Here is a 13,017-nt window from a genome sequence, read left to right as displayed (position 1 = left end):
TCCCCCGCAACCGTCTTTACATCTCATAACGGATGCGAGCATGGAAGGTTGGGGCGCTCACCTGGAACCCCGCAGCCTGACATTATCAGGATTGTGGTCTCCTCAGGAGTCTCTCCTGCACATAAACAATCTCGAAATGCGAGCAGTCTTTCTAGCTGTTTCTCAATTCCAATCACATCTTCGGGACTCCTGTGTGATGGTATCGACAGACAACACATCAGTCGTGGCTTACATCCAGAAACAGGGCGGGACACACTCTCACTCCCTGTTTCTGGAAACAATGAAATTACTTGTTCTTTGCAAGAGCCTAAACGTCTCTCTCTTGTCCAAACACATGCCAGGTCGTCTCAACGCCCTGGCGGACGGTTTGTCTCGCAAACACCAGTTACTTCCATCGGAGTGGACACTTCATCAGGAAGTGGCCAATCAGATATTCATCACATTCGGTTATCCACTGGTCGACCTGTTTGCGACCAGAGACAACCACAGACTTCCTCTGTATGTGAGTCCAGTGTACGAACCAGCAGCGTGGGCGGTAGACGCGCTTTCGTTCGATTGGGATCAACTGGACGCTTAAGCTTATCCCCCACCCATTCTAATTCCCCAAATCTTAGGGAATATCAGGGTGAGCTCTTGCCGGATCCTTCTGATAGCCCCTTGGTGGCCCAGGAGATCCTGGTTCAACGACCTTCTCGGTCTCCTGTGCGAATTTCCCAGGGAACTCCCGCACAGGTCAGATCTCCTATCTCAGAGAGGCAGACTTCACATGGATCCAGACATGTTCCACTTACACGTCTGGCCGTTATCAGGCAATCCCTGCAGAAGAAACGCTTTTCTGTCAGGGCTTCAATGCTCGTTAACCAGGTTTTCCAAAGGAAAAAACTGGTTATTAGATTGGCGAATGCGGGCTGGCTGGCTGGCGGGCGGGCGGAACAAGCTTGTCCGGGCCATAACTATGTCGTTCATTGTCAGATTTTAAAATCATTTGGCACATTTGTTAACCATCATTGGACGGTGTGTCGCGCGAAATAATTACGTCGATATCTCCAAGGTCAAGGTCACACTTTGAGTTCAAAGGTCAAAAATGGCCATAAATGAGCTTGTCCGAGCCATAACTATGTCGTTCATTGTCAGATTTTAAAATCATTTGGCACATTTGTTCACCATCATTGGATGGTGTGTCGCGCGAAATAATTACGTCGATATCTCCAAGGTCAAGGTCACACTTTGAGTTCAAAGGTCAAAAATGGCCATAAATGTCCCTTGAGATATAACCTTCATATTTGGTATGCATGTGTATATGGACAACGCCTTTCCATACGCACACAAATTTTGACCGTCCGTCCGTCCGTCCGAAAACTTTAACGTTGCTCATAACTTTTGCAATATTGAAGATAGCAACTTGATATTTGCCATGCATGTGTATCTTATGAAGCTGCACATTTTTAGTGGTGAAAGGTCAAGGTCATCCTTCATGGTCAAAGGTCAAAAAAAAAAATTCATGTGCATATCTCCAATGTCAAGGTCGCCATGACTAAAAATAGATTTATTTTAAAACAAACTTACAAAGGGGGTTAATTTTCTTTGTTCATTTCAAAAGTTCAGTTTGAGTTGTCTCCCTTTATCAGATTTTTTTTCACAATGAAAACCTGGTTTTGTGACAATTTTGTCCCTTGTTGCCTCTGCAAGGAGAAAGTCCACCAGAGCAGTCTATGATGCTCGCTGGAAACTCTTCTCTAATTGGTGTGTTCGAGGGAAAATTGATCCCCTCAATCCCTCTGCTAGACGCATAGCGGATTTTCTAATCTATCTCTTTGATGATAAGAAACTTTCTCTTAGCTCCATCAAAGGATACAGATCTGTGCTTTCACATACCTTGGCTTTTCGTAAGTCATCACAAGTCTGTGCTGACCCAGCCATTTCGGAACTGATCGGAGCCATGGAACTTAAACGTCCTGTGTCTCGTTCTCTTACCCCCAAATGGGATTTGGCTTGTGTTCTTGGATAGCTTATTAAAGCTCCCTATGAACCCCTTAATCAGGCTTCTTTACAGTTCCTAACCTGGAAGACCGTTTTCCTTCTTACCATGGCTTCATCCAAACGTAGAAGTGAAATTCATGCTCTTTCTATCGAAGAAAGCCATCTTCGTTTTGATTCCTCCGATGGCTCTGTCACCTTGTTGTGTCAGCCAGGATTCCTTGCTAAAAATCAACTCCCCTCTATGGCTTCTAAACCCTTCAAGGTCCCAAGTCTTTCTAGAACTTGTGGTAATGAAGATGAAGATAGACTCCTCTGCCCTGTCAGGTCTTTGAAGTTCTATCTTAGTAGAGTTAAGTCTATTCGAGGTTCTCGTAAGAGACTCTTCATTCCCTTAAAAGGGGGGGGCGATGTGTCTGCGGCTTTTATTTCCCGTTGGGTAGCCTTGACTATAAAAAGGGCTTACTCTTCTCTTTCTTCAAGGGATTCATCCCTTTTTTAGATTAGACCGCATGAATTACGAGCAATGTCGGCTTCGTGGGCATATATTAATCATACCCCACTCTTTGACGTGCTTCAAGCTGCTTTCTGGAGGAATCAGACTACTTTTTCATCTTTTTATCTTCGTTCTCTGGAGTGCCAACAGGACAACTTGTATTTGTTGGGCCCCCTTGTGGTTGCACAAACGGTAGTATCTTCTACGGCATAGGTATATTACGCTTATCCGTGAATTAAGTTAATACCGTAATAACGAAGATTAGCTGAGAACCCGAGATATGGGTTCCGCTGTGATGGGGAGATTTTCGCGAACCTTCCCGCCTCAGCTGCAAATTCAGCATATGATATCAGGTAACGTAATTAAGCTATTAAAACAATTTTTTCTAGTAAAATTCATTTTAATTAGTAATTACTTACCTGATATCGGTAAGTCCCACCTCCCACCCCGCTCTTCGTCTAATATTTCATATTTTTTTATTGGAATAAGAGTGGATTATGGGTAATGTCCCGTTTTGGTTGTGCGGCTACACGTGACCGCTCTGTCCTACTAGACGGGTTTCTCAAAAAGTGTGGGATTCCTCGGACGAAAAATTCCGGATAAATTACGATCCTATCGGACTAAATAGCATATGATATCAGGTAAGTTATTACTAATTAAAATGAATTTTACTAGAAAAATTTGCTTTAGAAGTTCATGACTCATTTGTTTACAATTTGGAAAAGTTTGTGACTCGTTTGTTCACAAACTGATCAGCTGAAGGCCGATTTACAAAAATGGGAAAGAAAGCCCTGGCAGTATTGCCTGTAATATTTTCCATCATGTACATTACATGTTAACAAACAAAGATCATATAATAAGACTGATATTTAGTATTATTATTTTGTTGTTCACTCACTTGAGAAAAAAGTGTTCATGGGGAGCCATTGTGGTAGGTTGCTTTCTGTCATCATAAGTGGTCGGTTGTGTGTCGTGAATAATTTGATTCAAATGACGCCTCCTCCTAAATTTCTGTACAGATTTTCACAAAACTTGACAGGAATCATCAGTGTGTGACCTTATTTCAAATTTTTCGATCGATTCAGGAAGCAGCATAGATAGGTCATCAGAGCTAAGAATAGAATGAAAAGAATTTAACTTAAAAAATCTCTGATACAGTAAGGGTCGAATTAAATATTTGGTGTATAACATCATATAGGGGCTTTCTACTTAGTTTGTTCAAATTATGACCCTGGTTAAAAAAATAGTCCTGCCTGGGTGCAGGGTAAAATGTTTTATATTGAATTAAATAGCAAAACAAGTTAATTGTAACATCAGGTTGTGATACGGAACAAAAAGCCCAATTGCACATTTGAGTTATCTAGGGCCATCTTGACCCTCTTGTTATAAATGTTTAAGAATGTTGTTATTGAAATATTAACTATTGTACTAGATTAGGGTCAAAAATAAATACAGTCAAATTTTAAATAGAAATGCTTTATATTTAAAATCAATAAAAGGTAGATTGTCCAAAGAATACGATGAATGATTGTTGAATGAATCTAATGTTTCTGTATTTGTAGACAGCTGCCACCATCAGCAATCGGCAAACAGAGACCAGTGTAAGTTCTCTCCTATGCAAATCTTGTATATTTCATACTTTACCATGTTTTACGCACTGTGGTTTATTAAACGTCAAACATGATGTCCATCATGGATAGTTAAGATAGCATAATGTTGATGTTTTCGCAAATTAGCACTCAGATGGAATTTTATCAATGTATAATTGGCACCAACTTTTTAAATTGAAATTGGAGGTTTATACTGTGTGTATGATAATTACTCTATGTTTTCGGACACTTGAAAATAATTTAAAAAATCCGTTTCCGAAAACTTAGATACGAAAAATATTCACAAAATACAGGTGTCCAAAAACTTAGAGTCGAAAATTGAAGTGTCCGAAAATAGTGTCAATTGTATCAACAACTACCTGTAATAGCATGCGCTTGTAAAATATAGTATAAATTACAGTTATATATGTTTGCACTGCATTTTAAATGCTTAATTTATTTGACAGAAAGTTACTACAAGGTTGTACTTTGACCAACGAGTTCATAGATGAGCATGTGATGTACCGATACACCGTCAGGCTTTTTCCGCCCTATGCCACGGGTCCGAAATTCGGCCCCATTCCCAATGCAAATCTGGTTGTTTTTTTCCCAATTGAAAAAAAAAATCCCAATTAAAAAAAAAAAAAAATTTTTTTTTTTTTACCCTTTTAATATATAAGTTGACCTGATCTGGTGTAGAAAATAGAAAGTATTGCATAATTAAATTATCTGTTGCCTTGAATTTGTTTTAAGAACTGTAAAATATGTTAATGATTATTTAAGACTTTCCTTTTTTCCTCAAAATCCGGCGCTTCCCGCTTCCCGCGATTTTTTTCACCTCAAAAAGGCCAAGCCTTTTTCCCAAATTCAGATTAAAAAACCTGCACTAATCACATATGTTCATAATATTTTGTAAAATTTTAATAATAAGTTATCAAAATAGTCGTTATTTACCAGTTAACGGCTTCTTTGAAATATAAGAAACACTGTTTTAAATAATTGACATGCGATAATTTTTCCCAATTGAGCCAATTTTGCGATTAATTTTTTTCCCAAAATGGGGGTTTTCACGACGCGAAATTCCCAAAATTCCTGTGTGGCGTTTTCCCAAAATGGAGCGGAAAAAGCCTGACCGTAGTATGAACCTGTAATTAACGCGATAAAAAAAGCAAACTATGAATTCTTTGTTTGTTCATTTCCGATAGTTGTTGTCTAACACCTTCCATTGTTTGTAAAACTTGCAATAGGGTGCATCACACTTTCAAGCGTTTAGAATTTGTCACAATTATTTTACTGAGAAGGGGTAGTACCATTGGGGTAGATAATTGAACTGTTAATTGGCACTACCCATAGTAATTGTCATAACACTTATGCTATCGGGCGAAACCATTGTTTAATACCGGTTTACAAGGTTATTTACCCAATAACGCAAATGTAATGGTCCATTGCCCTCAGGCATGCACCTGCCATGTTTTATGATGTTAATCTGGTTGTAAAACCTCATGATCGAAGTGTCATTAGATATCGAAAACAGGAACGAAATTTGGTATAATAGCGCTGTATAATGTACTGTCCGAAAACTTAGAGACATTAATTATGCACAAAAACTCGTGTGTCCAAAAATTAAGAGTCACGAACAATAATTATTTTTGCTAAAAAAGGGGGTTTCAGAAAACTTAAGTGTCCGAAGACATAGAGTAATTACGGTAATCAGGGAAAATTATGGTACCATTCTTATGCTGATTGACTTTCTTGTATGGGAAACAGTCATTAAATCATTTCTATCATTTTTCCAGACCTCTGATTTCAGTAAGGCAGTTGTCAGTTTCTGTATAATTGTTTGTACTGGTACTACTAATAGTCTCTTAACCCATTTATGCCTAGTGGACTCTCCCATCCTTCTAAATTGGATCAATTTATTTCCAAAATTAGGGATGTCTTTTATATATATTTCTTTATTTAGAATATATCTTACAGAAATTCATTTAAGCAAACAGCGTAGACCCTGATGAGACGCCGCATCATGCGGCATCTCATCTGGGTCTACGCTGTTTGCCAAGGCCTTTTTTCTAGGCGCTAGGCATAAATGGGTTAGCTTTTAAAGGTTAGTTAGCCTCGTTTATGCTTGAATTTCTCAAAAATCCAAACAAACAAACATTGGCAGATGTTATGTAGTATTTCCATAGGAGATTTAAAATGTTATCAATACTATCAAATGGGTTGAAAAATTAGAAATCATGCAGTCACATATATATATTTCAAGGGTTCAGTGCAAAACTGTTGTAGATGTATTTAACAATTCTATACAGGTACAATAATTTTATGCTCAAGCCTTGATATGTGTTTATTTCATTTTTGACCCATGGGGTATAACAACTTTCTCACATATGGAGCTTTGAGCATTGAACACTTTTGTATGTGAAACTGACATGTTGAGTGGATACAATATTTGAGCATCATTCTTGGGAAACTATGCTTAAAGCATCTGCACAGTCTTCACAGGCTAATCAGGGACGACGCTTTCTGCAGACACTGGATTGTCATTTAGAAGATACTTCCTTTAAATGAAAATTACCATAAAAGCGGAAAGTGTGGTCCCTGATAAGCCTGTGTGGACTGCACATGCATTGAGCCTAGCATTTTCAGAACGAGACAAATTTTGTGCTTTCACCAAAGTGGAATATCTGATTTCCCTATCGGAAAGATCAAGGTGACTAAAAGAAGTCAAAGGTAAGAAATATTCCATATAAATACCACTATGTGTCTCTCCTCTAGGCCCCCGCCACGTGGGAGGTCAGGGAGTAGTTCTAGTGGCAGCCGGTCTGGCAGTCGCTCCTCCTCCTCCAGCGCCTCCAGTTTTAGCAGTGGCAGCAGCTACAGTCGTAGTCGTAGTGGGTCCTCCTCCTCTAGCTCAAGTAGGAGCCCTGGCAGAGACCAGACCTCCCGTGGTGGCCTGCCCGCTCGTGGGGAACCAGGCGCCCGTGGTTACAGACAGCCGGGTCCAGGGAGACCACCCATGCCTGGCCGTGGTGCAGGTTTGTTAACCGTTTACCACTCCGATATACTTTTTGACGCATTTGTTGGCTCAGAGAAAATCAAATTAAATTGAAAGGTCTTGTCTGGTAAACAAATGTGTCCTAAATAATCTTTGTTTGTGGTAACAGAGAATGAAGTAAAGGCAACACTTGTCTTATTTTTGAAAGACATTTACTGCTCAGATATATTTTTTGACATGTTTGAAGTCCATTTGAAAATCAAACATCTTTCTAACTAGATTCAAGTTTTAAAGGCTTCTATCCAACCCTAAGATACAGATGAGCAGCAAACAGCATACAACCTGACCAGACTGCTAGTTTCCTGCAGGCTGTTCTGGTTTTATGCTGGTTGAATATTGCCATTTCCACTTCACTTCTAAGCAAAAAAGATGTATAGCATTCTTAATCATGGTGTGCCATTGAAACAATTAAACAATTGGGATTTATGATGTTCATGATCATGTTGAGCCATTGTACAGTGAGAGTCAACTGGTTGATTTCAGAGCGCCCCCGTCAACCCGCTGGTGGTTTCTTGATGTCTCGAGGCGGTCCTGATAGAATGAAGATTGGTGAGACCAGTCGTCCGGCCACCGTCCAGCAGTCGAGGTCCAACAAGGACCCTATGAAGGCCACGGGGCAGAAGTCCAACATCAAACTGACACTCATCAAGGTATGGGCACTGACAAAAATGTTGATAACATTCATTTAAGACACGCTCTGGGAAAATGGTGGTAATGCTTGTGCTTTACGATAAAGCTCCTCCCACATAAGCCTGTGCAGTGTACATGTATTCAAACTATAAAGAAGTATTATCCAATTTTAAATGAAATAATTGTCAGTGTGTATTCAAATTAATACACCATCTTAGTTTTCACAAATGTTTTTGATAGCCTCAATATGGCCTGTATTACCTGTATAAACTTTAACTTACCTTCATTTCCACTATCTGTCAAATATAATAAATGGAATGCGTTTTACATAATAACCCAACCTAGCGCCTGTATTTGAGCTTAGCTTTGGAAATACTTGGCTTATTGCATATGCGTAAAGTGTTGTCCCAGATCAGCCTGTGCAGTCTGCACTGGCTCATCAGATACAAAACATTCTGTTTTCCCAGAGCTCATGTATAAACTGCAGTGTTTGTATCGTCGCTAACTTGTTGTTTATTCTTATCAGCCCGGAGAACGCCCCTCAGACCGCCCCTCGGCTGGAGGGGACATGGTTTCTAGGGATATCGCTGCTAGGGACATGGTAACTAGGAAACGGCCCCCTGAGCCCCCAATGGAGCCCCCTCCCAGCAAGAGGCCCGCAATGGCAGCCCCACCAAAGTCAGGTATGGTAGACTGGCGTATAAAAGTGTACTTTAGCTCAATTCTTCAATAAAAGCATATAGCCATGGATTGTTTCTATCAAATGTTTGCTCGGTCCAGCACAAGTTGTGTTAGTAAATGCAAACAGTAACTAGTATATCAAATATATAGTTCACCTTATTAAAGTGTGTCATAGTTTAAACTTTAAATTAGCCTAGTTGACTGAAACATTTAATATCTTTATTTATAAAGGCAAACAGAATTGAAATATGCCTTAACCTTAAAAAATGAAATCAGATAATTTTACTCATAACCTTTTACATGACTGTTTTGAACAATATCTAAGGTCTGTGTCCTGCAGCAAACTTGTTATGGCATTCGCAGTGGTCAATTGTATGTTTTTGCGTCAAAGCTTGTTCAGGCTGTTTTTTTGTCATAAATCGTGCAACTTTGAAATAACTTGACTCAATTTTTTAGGTCAGATTTCAACTTTGGTTATAAACAGTTTGCCTGAAATGTAACTTTTTTATTCATGCAATTTTAAAATAACTTGCTAGAAATGTTTACCATCAGGAGACGAAGTGTCACTTGTAAAACCACTCACACTACGTGAAAAGTCAAGGTCTCAACTTGGAGGTGAAATGTTGCAATTTTGCCATAAAATATCATTTTTTGACTAACTTTTTCATTCATCATTCAAGATTAAAATAACTTACTTCAAATGATCACCATGGGGATACAGCAAGTTAACTCTATCACAAATGTGCACCATAAGAAAAAATTGTGTCACATGTCAACTTTGTCTCCCTGCCTCAAATGTCAAGGTCCATCTTCAAAGGTTAAATTTGGATATAAAACAGCTTGTTCAGACTGTCACTTTTTCATAAATCATGCAATTTTAATGCTTTTATATCATCATAATCATGCAATGTTATTAAGTTTACTCTTTTAAAATTTACACAAATAATATGTTATAGCATTTAATTAAGATGATGTTTGATAGTTTCTGTACATAGTGGCTGTGTTACTTGTCAAAAAAATATAATAACTTCGATTACTCATGAATTATAATCAACCGAAACTTTAAAAACTATCCACAATTTATCTTGGTTAAGTATATCCTTGGGATTTCAATGGAGCAGAATCCTGCTTTTTGATGCAAGCATTTTGCAATGTTCTGTCTGTTGACTTCTTCAAATTTGTATAGCATCATTATGATGAGAACATGACCAAGAAGCTAGCTGGAATATATTTTGTATCATACCATTTGTTTTGTTTGCATTCATTTACACACAAATCAACATATTAAGATAATTTTTTTTTATATGGAGAAACAAAAAAAATACATTTATTTTGACCCCTTAAAATTTAATTTCACCCTTGACAATTTCAAACATGCGGTTATTGGACTACTGATTTTAAACAACTATTGAAAAAAGTGCCCATTTATAATGTGTTCCCCTTCAGGAGAGAGACCCATGAAAAAGGCAGAGAAGCCTGTGCCAGTGTCACCAACAAAGGCTGCACCGCGCCCTGTCAGCCAGGTGCGCATGCCTGCAGGGAAGGTGCCGCAGCCTGCGCCGCCTGTCCCCACGGCAACAGCGAAGAAGAAGAGCACAGTGTCGAGGCGAGAGGAACTGCTCAAGCAGCTGAAGGCAGTCGAGGATGCAATAGCAAAGAAGAAAAAGAAAATGACTTGAGTGTTTTATATTTGTGTAAATTGTATGATCGTGTCATGCATTTATTGTAAGTTATGGGTATAATGATTGGAAGTACATTGATACCAAACATTGAAGCTTTACATTGATGTGGAAAAGCTTTATATTGATTTGGGAAAGCTTTACATTGATTTGGAAAAGCTTTACATTGATTTGTGAAAGCTTTACATTGATTTGGAAAAGCTTTACATTGATTTGGAAAATTGATGTCAAATCAAATTTGAATATTGATGCTTTCTTTTGTTCCTGACCTGCCAAGTACTGGTATAATGCCAGATTGTTACTGACATTCCTGCACATTACTTGGTCTATTGTGAACAGGACAATAATTCTGTAGTTAACATATAGTTATAGAATATTCAGGCAATTGAGGTTCAGCAATACTGGAGTGTTGTTTCAATGTTTTACGCCTGTTTTTCAAAACGAGAAGTATTATAATATCACCCTTTGCGGCGGCAACAACAGCAGTGTCCGCCCTTTGATTCATATAGTTTTCATCCGATCTTCACCAAACTTGGTCAGAAGTTTATCTAGACAATATCTAGGTCAAGTTCGAATATGGGTCATTCCGGGTCAAAAGCTAGGTCGTGGGATCACTTAGTGCATTTCAAGGATTTAGCATGGTGGCCGCTCTCTAATTGAAGGAGTTTTCATCCGATCTTCACCAAACTTGGTCCGAAGTTGTATCTAGACAATATCTAGGTCAAGGTCGAATATAGGTCATGGTGGGTCAAAAACTAGGTCATGGGGTCACTAAGTGCATTTCAAGGATTTAGCATGGTGTCCGCGCTCTAATTGAAGTAGTTTTCATCAAATCTTCACCAAACTTGGTCAGAAGTTGTATCTAGGCAATATCTAGGTCAAGTTTTAATATGGGTCTTGCCGGGTTAAAAACTAGGTCACGGGGTCTCTTAGTGCATTTCAATGATTAAGCATGGTGTCAGCTCTCTAATTGAAGTAGTTTTCATCCAATCTTCACCAAACTTGGTCACAAGTTGTATCTTGACAATGTCTAGATCAAGTTCGAATATGGGTCATCCCAGGGCAAAAACTAGGTCACGGGGTCACTTTGCATTTGAAGGATTTCGCATGGTGTCCGCTGTCTAATTGAAGTAGTTTTCATCCGATCTTCACCAATTTGGTCAGAAGTTGTGTCTAAATGATATCTAGGTCATGTTCAAATATGGGTCAAGTTATGTGTTGCTTAATTTTATAAAATATATCATTTTGCCTCTCAAGTTGTGCAAAATCTTCAAACGGGCGTTTCTTATGACAGTTTGGCACTCTTTTTTATTGTAGTTATTTCCTGAAAATTACCCAAATAAATAAAACAATATGACACAATGGTTGAAATTTGAATATTATTGGTTCTTTTCTCATTAAGTTCAATTAGGGCATTCTGTTTACAAACCATGTGCATGTGCAAAAGTAAAATCATAAAATTTGTTGAGACTGTGCTCGAAGTGAAATTTGGCAGGTCCAACTTTAGTCAGATTAGTTCTTTTTCTTGTGTGATTTACTTTAAATGTAATAACACATGGTTACTTTACGCTGATTTATGAAGATCAAGGTCACCCAAATGAAGGTGTTTGGGGGATCAGTTAGTTTATAAATCATTTTCATGTAAGATTAGTGTTAACCCTTTGCATGCTGGGAAATTTGTCGTCTGCTAAAATGTCGTCTGCTGAATTTCTATAATTAGAATTTTCTTCGATTTTTTTTTTCAAAGAATACTATCAGAATAGCAAACAGTTTGGATCCTGATGAGACGCCACGTTCTGTGGCATCTCATCTGGATCCAAACTGTTTGCAAAGGCCTTCAAAATTCAGTTCCAGCACTGAAAGAGTTAACTGAAGCATTTGCATTTGTTAGAAGAGCTGTATGTTTTATGCTCTAATGCGTTCGTTACCCATATCATCATGACTATATTATGATAACAGTGATCTATCAAAAGCCATTAATATCGCAGTGTTGGCCTATACACTGCCATGTGTAGAAATAATTGATGAATCACGTTATTGTCATTGGGAAGTACATGTTTTATTATAATTTTTTAAAAGGATTTGACCATGGTTGCAATTTAAATATTGTCCATTGGAAGCAAGTTTGGGTTATCATCACACATGCTATATATCTATAATGACTGATTAACCTTTTGGCTTAAGGGATGATTTATTGCTACAATCAAAGGCTGCCATGAATGTTTCGTGTACAATGCGAGTCCATATGTACTTGGTAGAATACATCGTTATACATTTGTTTGAAAAGACAAAGTCTTTAATTTGTATCATATTTATTTGTTTCAATTTTATCACAAGTGTACTGATTGTGCTAAATATGTTTTTATTTTAGGATATATATGTGTTCAACAAACCATATGTAACATTTATAATTTGCACACTGTATCATGTCTGATTTGAAAAGAAATACATATGTGAAATTGTTTTGCGCTTTTTTTCTTTAAAGATATAAAAAAAAATTAGTGTAATAACATGTGATCAGAGAAAGAACAATTATATTTGTATACATGATTGATTGAGCATTACTCAGCCACTGAATCAATTATATCTCACTAATATTATGTTGCTCACTATTTAGCTTCAAATAAAAAATGATGTTCTTCGAAGTAGAATATGTCTCAACCAATTTAACAAAATAAGATATTGTATAAATGCAAGGATAAACTTTTGTAGAAACACACCAGCCAATGGCACATGGAATTGATACACACCAGCCAATGGCACATGGAATTGATACTGGGACCAGCCAATGGCACATGGAATTGATCCTGGGACCCTAATTTTTATGGGAAAACTCTTTATAAATCTTTTTTTCTGTGTGATTTTAATAATGATTCAATAAAAGTACTTAAACCCAAATAAATACAGAAT

The 13,017-nt window shown here is 37.9% G+C and overlaps 1 protein-coding gene across 6 annotated transcripts in view; it reads left to right on the top strand.

Annotated features, from left to right (window-relative positions):
• Positions 1-12,570, top strand: part of LOC127843910 (zinc finger CCCH domain-containing protein 18-like) — an 88,187-nt gene extending 75,617 nt beyond the window's left edge. For all 6 annotated transcript variants that reach the window (XM_052373800.1, XM_052373804.1, XM_052373805.1 and 3 more), the window contains 5 exons: positions 4,036-4,074; positions 6,838-7,097; positions 7,601-7,767; positions 8,274-8,430; positions 9,875-12,570. In XM_052373800.1, coding sequence (XP_052229760.1) covers positions 4,036-4,074; positions 6,838-7,097; positions 7,601-7,767; positions 8,274-8,430; positions 9,875-10,107 — 856 coding nt within the window. In that variant the 3' untranslated portion in view covers positions 10,108-12,570. The remainder of the gene's footprint in view (positions 1-4,035; positions 4,075-6,837; positions 7,098-7,600; positions 7,768-8,273; positions 8,431-9,874) is intronic.
• The last annotated feature ends 447 nt before the right edge of the window (positions 12,571-13,017 follow it).

The sequence above is a fragment of the Dreissena polymorpha genome, chromosome 9, assembly GCF_020536995.1.
Source record: "Dreissena polymorpha isolate Duluth1 chromosome 9, UMN_Dpol_1.0, whole genome shotgun sequence".
Lineage (NCBI taxonomy): Eukaryota > Metazoa > Mollusca > Bivalvia > Myida > Dreissenidae > Dreissena > Dreissena polymorpha.
Note: the sequence above shows the minus strand (reverse complement) of the source record. Positions and strands in the feature narration are given on the sequence as shown.